Source organism: Narcine bancroftii, unplaced genomic scaffold (assembly GCF_036971445.1).
Source record: "Narcine bancroftii isolate sNarBan1 unplaced genomic scaffold, sNarBan1.hap1 Scaffold_154, whole genome shotgun sequence".
Classification (NCBI taxonomy): Eukaryota; Metazoa; Chordata; class Chondrichthyes; order Torpediniformes; family Narcinidae; genus Narcine; species Narcine bancroftii.
The window spans coordinates 1,360,780-1,382,069 of record NW_027211889.1 but is presented as its reverse complement, the minus strand read 5'-3'; the positions used below and the strand labels follow the sequence as shown (position 1 = coordinate 1,382,069).

Genomic DNA, 21,290 nt, shown 5'->3' with positions numbered 1-21,290 from the left:
GATAAAATGTCAGATATATTTGGAGTTTTGGAATCTACTCAATGTATATTCACCTAACGAAGAAGATCAAAAGTTTATGCAAGATATTTTTTTGAAGATAGCAGATACGCAAGGGAACATATTAATAGGAGGGGATTTCAACCTTAATTTGGATTCAAATATGGATAAAACTGGGAAAAAAATTAACAGAAAGAACAAAGTAACCAAATTTATAATTAAATCGATGCAAGAAATGCAACTTTTGGATATATGGAGGAAACAACACCCAAAGGAAAAGGAATATTCATATTATTCGGGTAGACATAAAACATACTCAAGAATAGACCTATTTCTGTTATCAGCTTTTAGAGAATTCATTGAAAGACAAATTAAAATGTACTTTGAAATAAATACGGAATCAGTGAAAGATAAGTTTATACTATGGGATGCAATGAAAGCGTTCATTAGAGGGCAAATAATAAGTTATGTAACCAAGATGAAGAAGGACTATAATCAGGAACCAGAGCAGTTGGAAAGGGAAATAGTAAATATAGAAAGAGAATTAGCAATGAAGGAAGATACAACTAAAAGAAGAGAATTGGCAGATCAAAAAATAAAATATGAAACACTACAAACATATAAGGTGGAGAAGAACATAATGAAGACAAAACAGAAATATTATGAACTAAGGGAAAAAACGCACAAAATTCTAGCATAGCAGCTTAAGACAGAACAAGCTAAGAAAATGGTATTGGCATCAAGGAAAAAAGACAAACAAATCACATATAATCCAACGGAGATCAATGAAAACTTTAGAGAATTCTATGAACAATTATACCAAACTAAAAACGAAGGGAAAGAAGGCAAAATAGATGAATTTTTAACTAAAATTGAACTAACAAAATCACAAATAGAGGAATAAATTAAATTAACAGAACCATTTGAAATAGTAGAAATACAAGAGATAATAAAAAAAAACTACCAAATAATAAAACACCAGGAGAGGATGAATTCCCAATAGAATTCTATAAAACATTTAAAGATTTATTAATTCCTCCCCTCCTGGAAGTAATCAACCAGATTGACAAAACACAAAGCTTACCAGATTCATGTAAAACAGCAATAATTACAGTAATACCAAAGGCAGGGAAAGATCCACTCGCACCAGCGTCATATAGACCAATATCATTACTTAACACAGATTATAGGATAATAGCTAAACTATTAGCAAACAGATTAGCAGATTATGTACCTAAAATGGTAAATCTAGACCAAACTGGATTTATTAAAAAAAGATGCACAACAGACAATATTTGTAAATTTATTAACTTAATTCATGCAGTAGAAGGGAGTAAAGCGCCAACAGTAGCAGTTGCTTTAGACGCAGAGAAGGCCTTTGAAATGAAAGGGGAGGGATTAGACGAAGGGACCCGAGAAATGAAGGCAGTGTTAGGGAGACATGAGCAGGGAAATGATGAAGCGGAATTCCGTCGATGCCCGTGTGTGTGTATAGGAGGCTGGTCTTTAGTATTTTCCATCCTTTTCGTATTGATCCAAGACTGGGCAAGACCACGTGTTGCCCATGTGCATATTCCGATGAAATGGTGTGGAATGGCCCCTGTTTATAAACAGGCATCTTCCACTCAAGTGGTTTCACATCCTCCTCAATCCCAAGGGTTTGCAAATAGATGAGGGAATATGGAATTGCTGCCAGGAAAGTACAACACGTCTTCAAACTAACAGGATTTTGCAATTTGTAGGAAACAACAGAAGATAACCTACAAAAACATAAGAAGACAGTAGGTGATCTTCTGAAATGGTTGGCAGTCGAGGGTCACTATGGAGTTCATATCACCGAAGACGAATTCTACGCATTAGGTGATGGTTTCCAGATGGAGGAAGAGGACGATGCGATGGGGTCATTTGCTGAGATGGGCGAAAGACTGAATGACCACCAGCAAGGCCTGAAGGTATGAACACTTCCAGGTGTTTTGGATAAATGTATATTCGAATAATTGTAAAAATATTTTGGATTGGACTTTTCATCAGAACCTCTGATCAGTACAGATTTGATGAAAGGCGACTGACTAAATTTCACTTAAATAATGACTAACACAATTTCCAAATAATGTTGAATTGAATTTTGACGATCTTCTCCCAATCCTATTCAAAGATCTAGCAGATCCTCTTTCTAACTCAGTCCTACTTTCTGTTCTTTGCTCTGGCCCAGTCACGCAAGTGATGAGAGATGACGGGAATATGATTAACTCACTAGTGAAGGGGCAGTGATTGACGATGGTCACAGAGGCCCTTCACTAACAATCTCACCATGGCAGCTTCTTAACAAAAACTCTTCACCTCAGTAATGCTGTATTCTCAGATAATGTGGATCTTGATGTTGTAAAGGGAAGAACCTCCTCCCCTATTTTGATAACTCCAGCACCCACTCATGTGATTAACTCTTTATAACCCATTGAATGGGCCATGCAAGCTATTCACAACCAAAAAGGGTTGAGGAAGCATACACCACCGGAATGAATTCTGGCGTAGCAACGTCACTGTTCGTCCACTCAACCAGGCCAGATCCTTGTGCAGATCTAGGGATTGGTTTGGAAAAGAGAGTGAGTAAGGCTACACCCCCTCACTACCACAATTTTCCTGTTGTTGAGGCAACTGTTGGTGACAGCAGGAGCAGAAAGATTCATCCCATGTTTCTCCAGGGGCTCCCTCAATTCTGATGTGTGGTAGCACCATTGTGCTAAATGGGATAGATTCAGAATAAATTGACAGCTGGAATCACAGTGGCCAAAGGTACGATGGGCCTTTAACATTTGCAGCAGAAAAGTGTTACTTACCATCGTTAGTTCTCCCATTACAACCAAGACAAGTCATCACCATGGTTTAATAGGGAATGCAGATGCACATGAGGTGCCAGACTGATAATCTTACAACATTGGACAGTGGGCAGGCAATGCAGAAAAAAAAATAACATTCCAAAGACAGAATTAACCGCTGATGAAATTTGAGCTCTGTCGTCCTTCCGGCTGGGTCATGAACAGTAAACAGGAAAAGAGGGACCAAGGGTCTCCTCATTCTCAGTGGTGGTAGGCCTCAGCTTCTGAATAACAATGTTGGGGTTAAGACACTTTCTAGCATGTTCCATCAGGTTCTTCCGACACCATCACAGAAATCACTTTCACCCTATTTGATTTACTTAGGAACACCAAGTGCAGCAGACAAATAGGACCAGACTCCATCACATTCGAAGTACTGGAGAAGTTCAGTCTAGATTTTCTTGCACCTCTTGTCACAGTTGATCCACTGACATCCTTCTGACAAAGTGGCAAATTCTTCAGGTATCTGGTCCATCTACCAAAAGCAGGACAAAGCCATACTTTATTTAATCAGCTGCCCGATGGAAAGTGTGTCGCACACACTGTGACATAAAGTGGCATTGTTCACCAATAACCTGCATAATGGTACTTCAATTGGGTTTTGTCACATGACTCCAGGTCTCCTTCTCACTGTGGTCCTAACATGGACCAGCCACTTTGAGTACTGTGATAACTAAAACAGATCAGAGGCTACCTGTCAAGCAGTAGGTGGCGAACCTTTGCTCCGCACTTGACTGGATGAGCACAATTCCCAAAGGGCCCAAGGACCTCAACAGCAGAGCAAAGCAGTTGGCTTGATTAGCCCTCCATTCATTCTCTCCACTGAGGTAGTCCTGTATTCTATCAACGGAGTGAACGACATCTACTCGACTCCAAGAAAATGTCCAAAGAGGAGCCTTCTGACATGGACAGGGACGTGCATTAGGTCCGTAGGAACATTACTACCTGCTGATTCCCCTCCACACTCCTCTCCCTTCTAACTGGGAAAGATATTGCCGTTCGTTCAGTTTGGGCCCTGGCAGGGACACCTGCATCTTGAAGCACTAATGTGAAAATGATAATTACCCAGAATGTTTTCACTCAAATGGGGATAGATTTTCACGTTTGTCATTCCTTAATATGCAGTGCTCAAGTCAGATTTTCATCGTTAAAAAAGAGCAAAGATCTTTAAACATTTACCAATTGATGTTATCTTCTTTTCGTAAAGCATTGCTTAACATGTATGCAAATTATTGCCCTGTGTGTGCTTGACAGCCTGGTTTGTTTTGGAATAAGGCGACTTGAATAAAGTCTTGTCAAGTCCAAAGGATGTTGAACAAAATGGTAAAGATAAATACAATAAAGTCACCGTTATGTCTCTGTGTGGGAGGCTTCTTAAATAGCAGAAGTAAAATCTCTTCTGCTATTTGAATCTTGCATCTTCTTAGAGATGCAAGATTCAAATAGCAGAAGAGATTTTACTTATTGATGCCTTCCACCATGCCAGGAAATGTTCATACTCACATAGACATGCACCCCACATTGGTGCACGACATTTACGACAGTGAGACGGGTGTGTTATCTCGTCAGGATCATGTGAACTCTTTTGTAACTTCCTAGGAATACACCCTTCTCACTGTGGTATCCGTCGTGCACTACTGGGGGGCACCTATACATGAGTATGAGTGTGAACAGTTTCCTGAGATGGTGGAAGGCATCAGTAAGTAAACTCCCTTCTGTTATTTGAATCTTGCATCTTTAAGTTATTTAAGAATCCTCCCAGGTAACACGGAGACAGAACATGTTGGCAGTGGTCGGTCTGAGAGAACAAGAATAAAACTATAAAATGGATTGGAAGTGACTGAAATCTGAAGGGGAAGAAGAGAAAAAGTACACCTGGAAATGAATGGCTGGTGCAACAGCAGTTCACCCAGTGATGGACGGGAGGCTGAAGACATGGTTGAATCGTTTAAAACGTTTCAGCAGATGTACCATTTAGCAGTGAAAAGCTATTTTAAAAATGCAACAGCGAGGAGAAGGTTAGTTCTATACATGTCTGGACAGGGGAGCCAGACCGTGACTTATTTAATAGCTGAGAGCTTACGGGGTGGAGAAAAATGATCCAGAGCAGATATTTGCAAAGGTTGTTTCTCACCTTGAACTCAGCTCTAATCCTAGACTTGAATGCAATGAATTTCAAGGTTTTGTGTAAGAGACTGATGAGACTGTTACTAACTTCCTTACTACACCAAAAATTAATGCTGCAAAATGCAGATGGAAGGATATAGAGGAAAGATTAGCTGATCCACTAATATGCCCATCCTGAAGTGCAAAAGTCTCTTCTAGGGAAGGATAGCTTGAAATTGGCCAAAGACTCTGACACAGCCAGAGTCTTCAAAGCCACGAGGACGCAAATGAAATCCCTATCAATGCAGACCCACCCACAGCAAAGAGAAGGAAGGGTTGATGCTATAAAAAATACAATCAGAAAAGTGCCACCCCCAGGACCTGTAGGAAGGGCAGCGGACAACACCTCTCCGTGACCAAAATGATTGCCCCGCATACGGTTCTGAATGTGGAGCCTACGGCATAGCAAACCACTGGGCGAAGATGTGCAAGTCTGGCGTGAAGGAAACAGTGATACCAGTGAAGAAAAAAGACAAGAAGATCCACCATCTCTTAAAAATGTTGACACACTCATATACATAGACATCCACCCCACAGTTACTTCAGTGAGAAGGGTGCATTCTTACACAGTTACAAACTAGTTCACATTCTCCTGACTAGATCACAGTCACCTCTCGTTAGATTTCACGTGTTCTCTTTTACATCATGAAAGAATATTAAATCCCTGAATTGAAAGTTAAGGATGAGATCATTCAAATGACAAAAGTTTAATGTGCTTAAGTTTAAATAAAAGTAAGTCTGTTTGACAGGGAAGGGACTGTGTACAAATACTGAAGGAGAGGATTTATTTTCTTGTCAGTCAAATTAAATATGGAATATATTCTACTCCATCTCAGCAGGATTCATCCTTTGACACAAGCAAAGAATTGTAGATCAAGGTAGTTGATTAAACCTCCGAAAGCATAAAACCATTTAGATTTCTGGACTTGAAGTATGTTTCCTGTGTGTATTTAAGGGTGTTTTGGTACCCTGATTTTAATAAATTGGGAAACTTGAATATTTTATTTCAATTGCAAATGCAATAAATAGAAACCTTACCTCCCCCAAGACAACTTGGAGCAATAAAAATGAACCTAGGATTGTTTCTTTTCTAGGAACATCGCCAAAAGTTGTCCCAGAAAGAGCAAGAGTTGGTTTTGGCCATAGAGGCAGCTCAGACTTTCCTGGAACAAAATGTCCAGGACCCTTTGCGAGACGAGGAAGTTGCACTGCAGGAGAACTTGAATGTCTTGATGGAGGAGTACGAATCCGCTTTATCAAGTGCAGATTCTCAATTAAACGTGATTGAGGATCTGCATCTAGAACTGCAGAAGTTCCGAAAAGGTGAGGGAAAGTATTCATTTATTTTCCAGATTACTATAAAATACTATTTACTGAGAGTTAAAAAGAATTCTAAGTAAGACAACTGAAAGCTACATGTGGTTTGGAATAACCCCAACTTGTAATTATTACAGGATCCTGTCAATGTGTCAAAGTCTATATAATCTGGTATTATTTGATCATTTTGATTATTTCACCATTATATTCCTTTAAACAGATCATGATGAATTTGAAACATTAATGATTCATTCAGAAAAGGAACTACAAAAAATAAAAGCTGAGGAATTTGACTCCACGTCATTGACATTCAAACTTAAGAAGCAGAAATTCCTCTTCAATGATTTTCAGTTTCTCAAAGGGGATCTAAGATACCTCAGACGATCTTGGAAAAGTCTCTTCGATGCTGCCTTTCTCTTTGAAATCAGGAATGCAATTGAAAGCTACAAGATCCCAATTGATCCTGATGCCATAAGCCAACGTGTAGAGGAGACGGTTGAAAGCGCCGATGCTCGCTTCAACGCACTTCGATCAGAAGTATGACATATCTCCTTTTTTTTGACTAATAGCATTTAAACTCCAATTTTACTTTAGATCAGTAACATGAGAGCATTTTGATAGACTGAGCAACTTGTGTAAGTTTTAGTCTTATAAGAGTGGCTCTGGAAAAGGTTTGCGGCTGTGATTAATAATACCCTTGAAGAACAGGAACAATGATCAAATCTTTCCAGTATTGTGGAGCTCTCTTGGTGGCCAAACTCACTCGAGTTGGACAGAGACCACTGCAGAAAATAAGTCATGAACTCATTTCCTTTTAATAAAATCAAATGTCGAACAGATCATAATTGGTGAAGATTTTCCAGACTGGCCTCCCACGTGCATTTGTCACTGAACACGGTGTAATGTGTCCAATCCACAAAGGTCACCTCGCTGGCTCAGTATGTCCTAAACCCAAGGGTTAGGCTTGAATGGCATAACAGAAATGCAGTGTTCGGCTGGAACAAGCCCAGCCCCAAAAGAATTTCTGTCTAATCTTCACTGACACACTAAATTTGTGAATGTTTTCAATGCTTCTGATATATTCCTGACCATCAGTTTATTTTGAAAGCAAACTCAAAATATTAATTAAAAGATTTATTGACATAACAAGAAAATGGAACAGTACGGCAGGGTAACAGGCATTTCACCTTTGGTGAGGAGTGAACATTGCCTTTTTGTCTGTGACCCTCAAAAAACTTGATGCAGGGAACAAAAAAATGATAGTTGGCATAAGTAATGGACCAGTAATGTATCGCTTGACCCATTTTGGATCGATTGGACACTCGATATTTGATCGCATCACAAAATCGTACATTTTAAAAATCCACATACTCATTCATTTCTTTCACTCTATAGTGCATTGGACTTGGAATCCGTCTTAGCACCAAGGTATTTGAACAATGGCAAGAGAAGGCAGATGAGCTGCGTTTGTGGCTAGAGAGAGTAGAAAGAGAAAGACGAATGGTTCAGCTGGAGGCCATCCCTAATCCAGAAATCTTGCAGCAAGAACTTGAAAATATCATGGTAAATTAAAGTTGTTATTTCATAAATCACTGTGTAATGTTGCTTATTCTAATTTACGAGTAGAATGATGAATGCTTTGAAATAATGATAATGTGCACATCCAATAACAGTGGTTAAGGCCACATGGGAGGTTGTAAGTTTGGCACCTGAAATAGGAAGTTGAGCTCCATTCATTCCAACTTGATCAGGTTTTAATGGGAGCCTGATGAAGATCCAACAGCCAATTTGCTTCCAGATGGTGGGGGCGAGATTGGAAACTGTAACAAAGAAGCCAAACAGTTCTGCTCTCATTGTGTGTCTATTTTCAGTATGGGTTTCCTCAGACCTTATCCATGTTTAATGGGGGCCTAAGAAAATGGTGGCAGAATTTTGGACGACCTCCAAGATTATAACAGCAGAGCAAAAAATCTCAGCAAATCATTAATGGGATCATCAGGTGCAGAGACGATAACTCCATAGATGGGGGTTTCAGGAACAGGTGAAGGGGGGTGGGAGGAAAGTGGTGATTTGGAGCACATTTGGAGGTAAGATTTGTTTGCAAAGTGGCAGAGATTGATTTATTCCAAAGAAGTATTCGAACCATAGAACCTTACAATATTACAGAACAGAAACAGGCCCCTTTGGCCCTTCTTGTCTGTTCCGAACCCTTTTTCTGCCGAGGCCCTCTGACGCACCTAGTCCATAGCCCTCCATACCTCTCCCATCCATGTACCAGTCCAAATTCTTTTCAAATTAAAAATTGAGCCCACAGTCACCACTTCAACGGACAGCTTGTTCCACTCTCCCACCTCTTCACTCTGTGTGAAGACGTTCTCCCTCATGTTCCCCCTAAATTTATCCCCTTCACCCTTATCCCATGTCCTCTGGTTTGTATTTCACTTGCTCTCAGTGGAACAAGCCTACCTATATTTACTCTGTCCTCCACATCATTTTAAATCTCTCTCTCAATTCTTCCCTCATTCTACACTCCAGGGAATAAAATCATAACCTGTTTAACCTTTTCCTACAACTCTGCTCCTGACGTCCAGGCCACATCCAAGTCAATCTCTGCACAATTGCCATCCTTCCTGCAGTTAGGTGATCCAAACTGCACACAATAATCCAAATTGCGTCTCACCAATGAAAATTATACTTTATCCTTTGATTCATCAAGGTCAATGTGCCAAAAGTTCTCTTTGCAACCCTATCCACATGTGACACCATTTTCAGAGAATGAGGTGTCTGTATTCCCAGATCCGTCTGTTCTATCATACTCCTCACTGCCCGACTGGTTACCATGTATGTCCTTTCTTGGCTTGTCCTTCCAAAATGCAACACCTCACACTCATCTGCATTAAATTCCATTTGTCAGCCCATGTTTCCAGCTGGTCCTGATCCCTCTTCAAGCTTTGAAAACCTTCTTTAGTGTCCACAACACCTGCAAGCTTACTCATCCAATTTACCCCATTATCATCCACATAGCCTTCCTGGTTTCTTTCTTGAGGTTTTTTCTTGCATTTTCTATACTCTTCAAGCACCTCATTTGCTCTGTGATGTCTATACCTGCTGCACACCTCTCTTCTTCCAAACCAGATTCCTAAGCCTGCTAATCTTGACAGGAACATGCAAAGTCTGTACTCTCCAAATTTCACCTTTGTAGGTCTTCCACTCACCCCGCACATACTTTTCCAGGTCAACACCTTCTCATTCCTTTCTAATTTCCTCAAATTGGCCTTTCTCCAATTTAAAATCTCAACCCGAGTCCCAGACCTATCCTTTTCTATCATTAACGAAACTAATGGCATCATGTTGACTGGAGTTGATGTTTGAGGAATTGGAATTTGCATCAGAAAGACAAATCAGAAAGTTTTGCTTTATTGAGGTGGAGGGCATTTCTGGTCTTGCAGTCAGAGAAAAATCGGACCATTTATTGCAATAATGGCCTGGGATTGATGGTCATGGAGAAAAGCTGTGGGCCATTAAGTGCTCGAGAGAATAGGAGTTGCAAACGGGTCGGATTGCTGAGGGAGAACACATATTTACCTTTGAAGGATGATGGATTGGGGAGAGGGGTCATCTGGAGTAAAAGTAGACAGGCAGAAAAACGATAATGCAGAATAACCCTCTGCAGCCAAATCTATGTCCATTAGTGGTGAAAAGCCAAATGAGTTCTTCAGCATTATTTTATCAATGCTGATGTAAATCTAAGCATCAGAACATTTTTAAATATTTTCTTGTGACCTTGATGGTTTGCAAGGGGACTTCAGGGCCGGTCAAGAGATGTAGACAAGATAAAGATGATGAGCTCAACAGCATCAGAAAATGCTCAAACATCAGGCGTATTAAATACCTCGAAGCATTAATGAGTAATGAGTAATGATCAATAGAAAGTTTGATCTGGTTGTTTGAGAAAATTCCAATATCCTGTGGTTATTGGGTCCTTGAAAATGTTCGCCTCCTCACCCCAAAGCAGGCCAGAGAGTTGTTGGTATTTATGATAATTTATAGAATCGCCTTCACAGGCTGTTTATCTCCTTGACCCAAAGACAATATCGAAATTAACCAAGGCATCGGCAAATCTAAGATATACAGAAATAAATATTAATTTTATTGTGAATGAGTCATTGTGTCATTTTGAAATCACAGGTTCTTCAGGGAGAAATTTCTGAACATGAAGATGGTGTCGAAAAGTTACAGGAGGCAGCAAAGTGCCTGCTGAATTTGAGCAATGACGTTGTTCCAAATATAGTCCAGCTTCGAAAGACCACAGGTACCATTTCAACATTTGATGTTTAGATCAAAAGGTGGTTCTCTAATTCCAACAAATACAAGTGATGCTTCCAGCTGGTAAATTAGACATTTTCAAATTGTGCAAATTACCAGTGGGGACCCACCAACCTCTTTGAACCATTCTAAAATATTTCTTGCAATTGATTGGATTTCAAATGTTGAATCATCTTTACCTAGCACGTCATAAATAGGCTATCATTTCATAAACAGCTCTGAAAATGACCATTTACTAAAGAACTGTGCACACTTCAATGTTTGAATAAAATGCAGTATTTAAGAAAGTTCAATCGAACTTTCTCCACTGAATTGTGGTCAGTGATTCAGACTCGTAGGCCAGAATCGCAATAGTATTGCAAAATGTGTGTTTATTGAATGAAATTTCTGCTCGAGTGGTGCATCTTAGAAGTGTTGGGTCTTATAAAATTGTTGCATTAAAGGTACTGAATTGAGAACCATATTTGGAGCGTTGGAAATGAAAATGGCGGCAAATGGGAATTCTTGCAGTGAATTCGTTGAAAGTGATGCTCTGCGATTATTTAATAAAGCAGCCAGGCTCCAGTCATGCATACTTGTCCGTGGCTCATCAATTAAAGAGAAGATTGAATGATTGGAAACCAGACAACTTCCAATCATAGAAACAAGACTGGAAATAGGAAACATATGTTAAAATATGCCAGCAAGGCGGTGAAGTCACGAGCTCCATCGAAATGTTAATGTTGCTTTTCTTTTTTCCAGATGCTCTATCAGCTCATTTATTTTTATACATTTTTGTTTCCTTTCCTAAACCTCAGAAATTCTATATTTTCCGTTTGTCTTGTTGATCAGTTATTAATAGAAATAGAGGGTATGTAGAAATGGTAGAAGGTTAAGCAGCGGCCATTTACCAAGTGTGAACATCTGGCAAACATGCAGCCAAGGAAGTGTTTAGGGCTGTGATGTCTCAAAGACCCCCCAATGAGAGGGGATTTCTCATGCTGTGCTGGGAGGGCACTGAAGATCCATGCATCTGAGCACCTGAAGGGCGGGATACAGTTCTGGTGAGAACGGTTGCAGCTGCTCTCAGAGTCTTCTCTATTCAGCAGGGTATTCTTTGTTGTTCCTGCTCCTCCCCGGCCCCAGCTCCCCCCCACTTCACCTGCTCCTCTCGATGAGTAAAAGGCCTTGAAGTCAACATGTTTTCAACAGAGTTGCACAACTGTCCCTCTCTTTCTCTCTCCATTTTCTTTTGCAAATGTCCCTTCCTTTTCACTGTTCTTCATTTCACTTGTCTGCTATTTCACGTTGATTCCCTCCAAACTTTTTTCATTCCTTGCTCACCTTTTCTCTCGTCATCTTCTGTTCTGCATTGCTTTAAATATTACTAAACCCACAGTTCTCTCTCCAAACCAAAAAAATGTGTTTGTTGGGAAGAAAACACCGGAAACATGGTAAATCTTTGAAGACATTTTTAAATGTATGTGTAACAGAACCTTGTGTTCATTTTAGCTACCATCGAACAGAGATTCCAGCGTTTGCGTCAGGAAACATCAGAGCAGAAGAGGACGTTGGAACGGACAAATGTCCAAGTGGAAGATCTTGAAGGTTTACTTTTACCTGGCACTTCTCACCACTGCGATTTTGGAAATGTTTTATTTCTGGATTGATGAAGCAGGATCGTTGACCTAGTTGAGAAACATTGCTATTTTGCACACATAACTGGTCCCTAATAGCAATGCAGGAATGACCAGATGATGTTGATTGCAAGATAAATCTTGGCTGAGACAATTACAGTCCAGATACAGGACATCTCGGCCCCTCGAGTCCACACCGATTTAAGTGGGCTACTCTAGCCCCACTTACCCACTCCCTGTCCATAACCCTCCAATCCCCTCACATCCAGGCAGCTATCCAACTTGTTCTGAAATGACACAGGAAGTTACATCCCAGACCCTGGCACCAATCTGTTTCCTTAATCGTATCCACAGAATCCACAATTTGTCATCCTGACCATCGAATCCCCTATAACTATTACCCTCCTCTTCCTTTCCCTACCCTTTTGGGCAACAGAGGTTGACCTTGTGCCAGAGATACAGCCACTGATTCCTTCCCCAGCCTGAATGCTCCTCAAGGAGGTGTACCATTTGTTGAGTGCTTCAGTCACAGGTGCCCCCTCCTGTATCTGTCTCTTCCCTTTCCCCTCTCCTAACTGGAACCCACTGATCCTCCTCCTGTGGCCCTGTTGAGACCACCTGGCTATAGCTCCTATCTATGATGGCCTCACTCTCACTGACCAGGTCGAGGTCATTGAGCTGCAGCTCCAATTCCCTAACACGGTCCCTGAGATGCTGCAGCTCAGTACACCTAGTGCAATCGTGGATGTCCAGGAGGTCGAAGACTCCAGGACCTTTCACATCTGACACTGAAAAGAGCAAACTGCTCTCACACTCAACCCTTCTCTCTTCCCCCTCACCTTAGAAAGAGAAAATAACAAAAAAAATATAGTCTTACCTTAATCTAGATACACTCGACCTCAGCCTCTACTCGCTGAACCCTCTCGAGCCAAAGCCTCGAAACCCCACTCTTTCACCAGGCCACTACTCACTGGGCCACTCCTCGCTGGCCTCTCCTTTGCATTTCCCTCCTTTTATCGGCCTTGACCAATTAAACCTGTCACTCTCAACTCGCTCCACCTCCGAACACTGCCCAAACTCTGGTCTCCGCCTCCTCCGACTCACTGCTCGAACCGACTAGGCCCGAGGCCGGGTAAAGAACAGAATTTATTGTACGATAGAATCTTGTATGTTCTTTAAAAACCATATAGGATGTGGTTTAAGGTCTCATCCAAAGCAATTGCATCCACTCATGCAATTTGATTTCACTACTTCCCCAATGTGCCATTTAGAAATGCACAGAATGACGTGGATGTTGCTTCTCTTCACCATCTGAAACAAGTAAATGGGTTCTTACTATTAAAGCTTCTGCCTCGCATGTTCGAAGTTTGAAAAAGATCAAAGCTGGTGCATAGTTTCATGCATCCACAAGTGTATAAAAAATGGGTTGTGGCAAATCATCGGCAATTATCCATGCCTGCTGCATCCAGGCATATTTGAAGATTGGAGCACAACTGCAACGCCATGTCAACTGTGGCGGATTAACTACCACTCCAGGCTGAGCTTTAGTAAAGCCCCCCTAACCTTGCCTCCCTGCCCCACTCTTTGCTGAATCGAATAAAGTGACATTAAGTTACTTTAAATAACATATTAGGGGTCTCCAAAGTGGTCGATATCGACCCTTGGTGAAGGGGTGGGGGGGTGGGTTGGAGAGGCAGCAGCGTGACCCAGATGTGTGGGGGGGGGTGAGACAGCAGCACCACTCACGTGGGCAAGGAGGGAGATAGACGGCAGCGCGACTCGGGTGGATTGGAGAATGGTAAATAGAGTCCCCTTGTTTAAAAAAGGTAATAGGGAGAATCTTGGGAATTAGGGTTAGTCTTACATTATTGGTGAGTAAACTAATGGAAGGGATTCTTAAGGATGGGATCTATGAAGATCTGGAGAAATACACTCTACTCAAGGATAGTCAGCATGTCTTTGTGAAGGCAAGCTTGGGCCTCACAAATCTAACTCAGTCTTTGGAGGAGGTTACAAAAGAAATTAATGAGGGTACGGTGATAGATGAGGTCTACGAGGATTTTAGCAAGGCGTCTGAGAAGGTCGGTCACAGGAGACTCCTTCGGAAAGTCCTGAGTCATGGGATGAGCGAAAAATTACCTGCATGAAATAAAAGCTGTCATGTCGGAAGAAAGCAGAGTGTCGTAGTGGAATGAAAGTATTCTGCCTGGAGGTTGGTGCCGCAGGGATCTGTTCTGCGACCCGTGCTCTTTGTGATTTTCATGTCACCTGGATGAAGAGGCGGATGGATAGGTCAGTAAGTTTGCGGATGTCACGGAGGTTGGTTTGGAGGAGTTGTGGATGGAGATGAAGGCTGTTAAAGGTTACAAAATGATGAAGGTGGGATGCAGAGTTAGGCAGAAAAGTGGTGGATGGATTTCAATCCAGATAACTGAGAGTTGATGCATTTTGGAAGGACAAACCAGAAGGCTGAGTCCAGAGTTAATGGTCAGTTACTTAAGAGTGTGGATGAACAGAGGAACCTTGGGTTGCAAATCTACACATTTCTCAAGGTTGCCGCACAGTTTGATAGGAGAGTGAAGAAGGATTATGGTGTGCTGAGATTCCTTCATAGGTGGTTTGAATTCAGGAGTAGAGTTGTCATGTTGCAAATCTATAAATCTTTGGTATGACTCACTTAGAATATTATGTTCAGTTCTGGTCACCTCATTATAGGAAGGAGAGGGGACAGAGGAGATTTACCAGGATGCTGCCTGGATTGGGAAACAATTCTCATGAGGCAAGGTTCGCAGAGCTGGAGTGTAGAAGGATTAGAGGAGACGTGATAGAGATCTTCGACATCCTCCCGTGAATTCAGGGACCAGAACACTACGTAATATTCCAAATGCGGCGAACCAAAATTTTATACAGCTGTAACTTGACTCACCAACTTTTACACTCAGTTCCCCAAATCATGAAGTCCAGCAGGCTGGATGTTTTTTTACAATCCTCTCCACCATGTTGTCTCTTTCAGGGTGCAGAGAGCGTTCAGCTCAAAATCCTTCTCTCCATCAATGCTAGAAAGGATATATTGTAGACTTTCCCTTGCATTTGACCTCCCCCCCTCCCAAATCCAGCACCTCACTCAGGGGAGGGAGAGGGGAAGAGGAGGGAGAGGGGAAGGAGAGGGAGAGGAAAAGAGAGGGAGGGAGTGTTGTCGAGGAAGGGGGAGGGATATAGTGAGAGGGTGAAGGGAAGAGGAAAAAGAGAGAGAGTGGGGAAGGAGAGTTGTCAAGGAAGGCGGTGGGATAGAGGGAGAGAGGGTGAGTGGAAGAGGAGGAGAGGGAAAGGGGAAGGAGAGAGGAAGAAATGTCGAGGAAGGGGGGAAGGATACAGGGAGAGTTTGAGGAGAAGGAGAGGAAGTGGAGAAGGAGAGGGAGAGAAAAGGATAGGGAGGAAGAGTTGTAAAGGAAGGGGGAGGAATATAGGGAGAGGGTGAGGGGCATAAGAGAGGGGAAGGAGAGAGAGAAGAACGGAGTGGGAGGTAGAGTTGTCGAAGAAGGGGTGGGTTAGAGGGGAAGAGGAGAGGGAGAGGCAGGGAGAGTTGTCAAAGAAGGGAAGGGATTGGGGGAGTGGGTGTTGGGAAGAGGAGAAGTTGATGGATAGGGGAAGGAGAGGAAGAGGAAAGAAGAGGGAGGGAGAGTTGTCGAGGAAGGGTAAGGAATATAGGGAGAGGGTGAGGGGAAGGAGAAGGGAAAGAGAATGAAGGATAGTTGTCAAGGAAGGCAGAGGGTTATAGGGAGATTGTGAGGGGAAGGGAAGGAGAGGGAGGGAGGGAGAGTTATCGAGGAAGGGGGAGGGATATAGGGAGAGAGTGGGGGAGGAGAAGAAGATGGAAAGTGGAAGGAATGGGAGAGGGAGGGAGAGTTGTCGAGGAATGGGGAAGGATATAGGGAAGAGTGTGAGGGTAAGAGGAGAAGGAGAGCGATAAGAGATGGAGAGGGAGAGGAAAGGAGAGAGGGAGAGTTGGTGAGAAAGGGGGAGCGATATAGGCTGAGGGTGAGGGGAAGAGGAGGAGAGGAAAAGGAGAGGGAGAGGAAAGGAGAGTGAGGGAGAGTTTTCGAGGAAGGGGTAGTAATGGGGTGAGGGTGAGGAGGGGAAGGAGAGGGAGGGGAAGGAGGGGGAAAGGGAGAGGGAGGGAGAGTTGTTGAGGAAGGGATAGGGATTTTGGGAGAGGGTGAGGGGAAGAGGAGGAGAGGGAGAGGAAAGGAGAGGAGAGTTTTTGAGGAATGGGAGGGATATAGGGAGAGAGTGAGGGCAGGAGGAGAGGGAGAGGGGAAGGAGAGGGAGAGGGGAAAGAGGAGGAAAGGGAGGGAAATTTTTTGAGGGGAGGGATTTTGGGAAAGGGTGAGGGGGAGAGGGAGAGGAAAGTAGAGGGAGGGAGAGTTGTTGAGGAAAGGGGAGTGATAGAGGGAGAGGGTGAGGGGAAAAGGAGAGGGAGAGGAAAGGAGAGTTTTTGAGGATGGGGAGGGATATTCGTAGAGAGTGAGAGTTAGAGGGGAAGGAGAGGGAGGGAGAGGGAGGAAGAGTTGTCGACGAAGGGGGAGGGATAGAGGGATAGGGGATTAATGGGTTTCTATTGTCTCTGAATCTTTACGAAAAAGTGAAGATGATTTTGAGCTGAAGACCATTGGTCGTCTTCGCGTGATCTTCCTCAACTCTGTTCATCTCTTCCCTTGAATGACTTTTGTTTCCATTGCTTGTAGATTCGTGAAGCGCAGAAGGGAGGACAACAACTTGTGCTGGAAGTCGAGCTGGTAGCAGGACCAACTGTCAATAAGGCAGCCACACTTGGAAACACAATCAACATGTTCAGGTATTTCTACATCCAGTCCTGGAGGATCTCAACAAAGTTCAAGGAGATTTCTGCCAACACCTAAAAATTCGACAACTCCAAAAAAATGTAGTGAACAGATCCAACCTTTGTACACATCATTCATCACCCACACCAAAGCCTTTAACTCTGCATCAAGGAAACAACTATAGGACACCCCTTCTAGTATTAGATGAACTGAAATGGAAGTACGGATCCTGAGGCTCTTCAACAAAGGCATATTGGCCACAGTCATGGTCAACATGAGTACTTGGGAGCCTTTTTGCATGAAGTGAAGAGTAAACAAGGATCTGTGTCAGGTCACTCGCCTGAGTGCTACTGGTACCATGTAACCCAGTACTACCTGTCGCATGGTCGAGTGGTCGGCGACTAAACCGGCTCCCCCATCAGGCTTGCCTGGTGAGGAGGGTGGCTAGACACCCTGCAGGATGAAAAACAAGACCTGTCAAAGGGTGGATGAACCATGGACAGAAAGGTCTGGCAAACCATCATCTGAGAGGGAACAGCAACCTTTGAAGCCAGCAGATGTGCAGAAATAGAAGAAGATGAGAGGAGAGGCCGTACCAACCCAAGCCTGATCTGCCATCTGGAACAACCTGTCCTGAATGCAGAAGAACTTTCAAAGGCAAGATTGAACACAGAAGCCACTTGATAGCAACGAGGAGGAAACTTTCTGACAGACAGCGCAGAATTCAAACTGAGGTCCAGTCCTGACCACTGGCCATGTAAAGGCATTGCCCTAACCACTACATCAACCGTGACACCCTGCTCAGAGAAGCCGGCTGGAATCTCGAGCGTCTGGAGGAATCGATGTGTCAGGCAGCAGTGGGGAGGGGTCGGGGATCAGCGGCGGCAGTGGGGAGGACTCGGGGATCAGTGGCAGTTCCTACCACACCCCCACACACACAAACCCTGATGCACACGCCCCACACACACACACATACATACTTGATTCTTTGAAAGATTTTATTTAATATTCTCAAATTACATAAAGAAAATCAAATACACATAAAATAACTGTAAACTACATCCCCTCCCCCTTACTAATACAATAAAAACCAAAAAAAGAAAAAAATAACCAAAATAAAGAAAAAAAAAACAACCTCTCCTCCCCCAAAACCTTAGAGAAATGTATCAAATATTCCCTGATTGGTCTGCCTACATTACAACATTGATTTAATTTCTATAGCCATGTGTTTCAAATATAAACACCACATATAAATAAAAAAGAGTAATTACTTACATTATATGTTAATTTTTCTAAATATAGACAAGAGTGCAATCCGTTATGCCATCTTTGTAAGTTTATATTCTTCCATGTGACAGCTATATATTTTCTCGCTACTGCTAACCCAAATCTTAACAAAGCCAAATATGGTTTAGGCATTTTGAATCAACAAATGGAACATTAACATAACCCAACAAACATATTTTTGGATCCATTAAATATCCCTTTGAAACAAATCCCTCAAAAATTTTATAATTTCCTCCCAAAAATGCTTAATTTTCTTTCACGACCAAACTGAATGTACAAAAGTAACTTTCTGCTCTCTACATCTAAAACAGAAATCTGTTAAACTGAATCCATATCTCTTCAATTTCTCAGGGGTTGAATATAATTGATGCAAAAAATTCTAATTGACCATAGTATACCTCACATTAATTAACTTGGTAACACCGTCAACACACAGTTTTGACCATTCCTCCCATGTCAAAATAATATTTAATTCTTTCCCATTTGTCTTTTTCCATTTTCTCCTGCAACAACCTATACATATCAGAAATAAAGCATTTTTCACCTTTATCTGCAATTAATAATTCAAATTTCTTTTGACCTGGTAAATTTATTTCCTTCCCATAATTCTTCTTTAAATAATCTCAAAGTTGGTAATAAACAAAGAATTTGATGCAATACCATATCTTTCCTGCAACCTTTTAAATGAACAAAACCTCCCTGCTTCAAAACAATCTATTACATTCACTAATCCTTTAATTTCCCAATCTTTTAAGTAAGGATTCTATCATGAAAAGGGAATTAATTTATTCTGATATAATGGTGATCTTATCGAAACTATTCCGATAGAATCAAGAATTAAATTGCGATTTTACCAAATATTCATTATATGTCGAAAAACGGATAATTTAAATTCTTGTAACAATAAAGGATTCCATTTATAAATGAAATGATTAATATTATTTTCCAAAATCTGAGCCATCTTTATCTTTGCCCACCTAGGAGATTGTTGATTATCAAATAACCAATTAATAAACTTCATCGGTGCCACCTCATAATAATTATAAAAACAATGTAATTGCAAACCACCCAATTTATAATGCCAAGTCCATTTTTGGAAAGAAACCCTCGATAATTTACCTTTCCATAAGAATAACCCAACTATGCAAGGAATAGATTGAAAAAAGTATTGTACTCGAGCATAAATGTTCATCTTTATGCAATTCACTCTTCCTATTAAGGTCAGTGGTAAATCTTTCCACTTATCTAAATCAATTTTAACCTTATTTAATAAAGGTACATAATGCAAAATAAATAATTCATGATCATTTTTATTTACAACTATTCCTAAATATTTAATTTTATTTGACCATCTAAATTTAGTAATTTGTCTACAATCCATAAAATCTTCTTCTGCTATTGGTAAAACCTCACTCTTTTCCCAATTAATCTCATATCCCGATAATTTACCATACTTATTCAACAAGTCCTGTGATAATTTTAGTGAAGTTTTTGGATTAGTTAAATATACAAAAACATCATGTGTAAATAAGCTAATTTTATTTTCATTTTCTCTCACTTTAAGTCCTCTAACACCAAAATCATGTCAAACAGCCTGAGGTAAAGGTTCTGTCACCAAAGCAAGTAAAGCAGGTGAAAGAGGAAAACCCTGTCTTGTAGAACAAGATAAATTAAAAGATTTTGAAATCTCACCATTCGTTATTACCCTTGTCGTAAGTTCTGCATATAAAGCCCTAACCCAACCCCTAAAAAATGGAACAAAATTAAACTTTTCCAATACTTTAAACAAAAACTTCCACTCAACTCGATCAAATGCCTTCTCAGCATCCAAAGATATATCCGTTGGTTGATTATCTTGTTGTTTTTAGCATTAATTAATGAAATCAATTTAACTATATTATCTGATGACAATTTAACTATATTGTCTTTGACAAACCCTACCTGATTGTTACGTAAAAAAATTTGGCAAATAATTCACTAACCTATTATCTGAAACTTTTGACACCAATCTATAATCAACATTTAATAATGATATCGGTCTGTAAGGTGACACTTTTTAAAGAGTTTCTTTCTTTTTTTAGGTATAACTGTAATCAATGCTTTTGAGAAAGATTCTGGAAATACATCCATTTTAGTTGCTTGTTTCAAAACATCTTTATATAATGGAAATAATAAATCATTAAATTTTTTATAAAACACCACCTTAAATCCATCCTCTCCAGGAGATTTCCCATCAGGCATCGATTGCAAAGCTTCTCTCAATTCTAATTCAGTAAATAAAATATCTAAATTCTTTACCTCAAATTCATTCAACACTGGCAAATTTAAACTAGATAAAAATAAATCAATTTGATCCATTTTTTGATAACCCTCTGACATATATAAATTTTCATTAAATTTTAAAAATTCATCAGTATTCATTTATGTAATTTCTCCATTCTTCCTAATAGCATTAATTGTCCTTGATACTTGCTCAGTTTTATGTTGCCATGCCAAACCATATGCACTCTTTCTCCCAATTGATAATAACATTGTTTAGACTGCAAAATCATTTTCTCATATTTATACGTTTGTAAATTATAACGTAATTTCACTTTAGATAAATTTATCCTTTCATCCTCTGTATAATTTTTTTAAATTTTTTTCTCCAAGCCTTCGATTTCCTTTTCCAAATTTAAACTTACGAATAAATAGTTTTTTTCTCTCTTAGTTGTATCGCTAATAATTTGTCCCCTCAAATTTGCTTTTAAAGCATCCCACAAAATAAATTTACTTTGAACTGAATTTTCTTTCATTTGTATTAAAAAATAATTTGATCTCTCATCTACTAAATGAAATCTGGTCTCTTCAATAACTTTTCATTA

General features: G+C 40.8%; 1 protein-coding gene across 1 annotated transcript; it reads left to right on the top strand.

The window, feature by feature from the left end:
- Positions 1 to 1,472: 1,472 nt before the first annotated feature.
- LOC138750499 (microtubule-actin cross-linking factor 1-like) lies at positions 1,473 to 21,108 on the top strand. Its single transcript, XM_069912570.1, has 8 exons — positions 1,473 to 1,583; positions 1,740 to 1,949; positions 6,134 to 6,362; positions 6,577 to 6,893; positions 7,752 to 7,919; positions 10,545 to 10,668; positions 12,174 to 12,269; positions 17,044 to 21,108. The coding sequence occupies exons 1-8, from the start codon at positions 1,473 to 1,475 to the stop codon at positions 17,049 to 17,051; spliced, it is 1,263 nt and encodes a 420-aa protein (XP_069768671.1). The 3' UTR covers positions 17,052 to 21,108.
- The last annotated feature ends 182 nt before the right edge of the window (positions 21,109 to 21,290 follow it).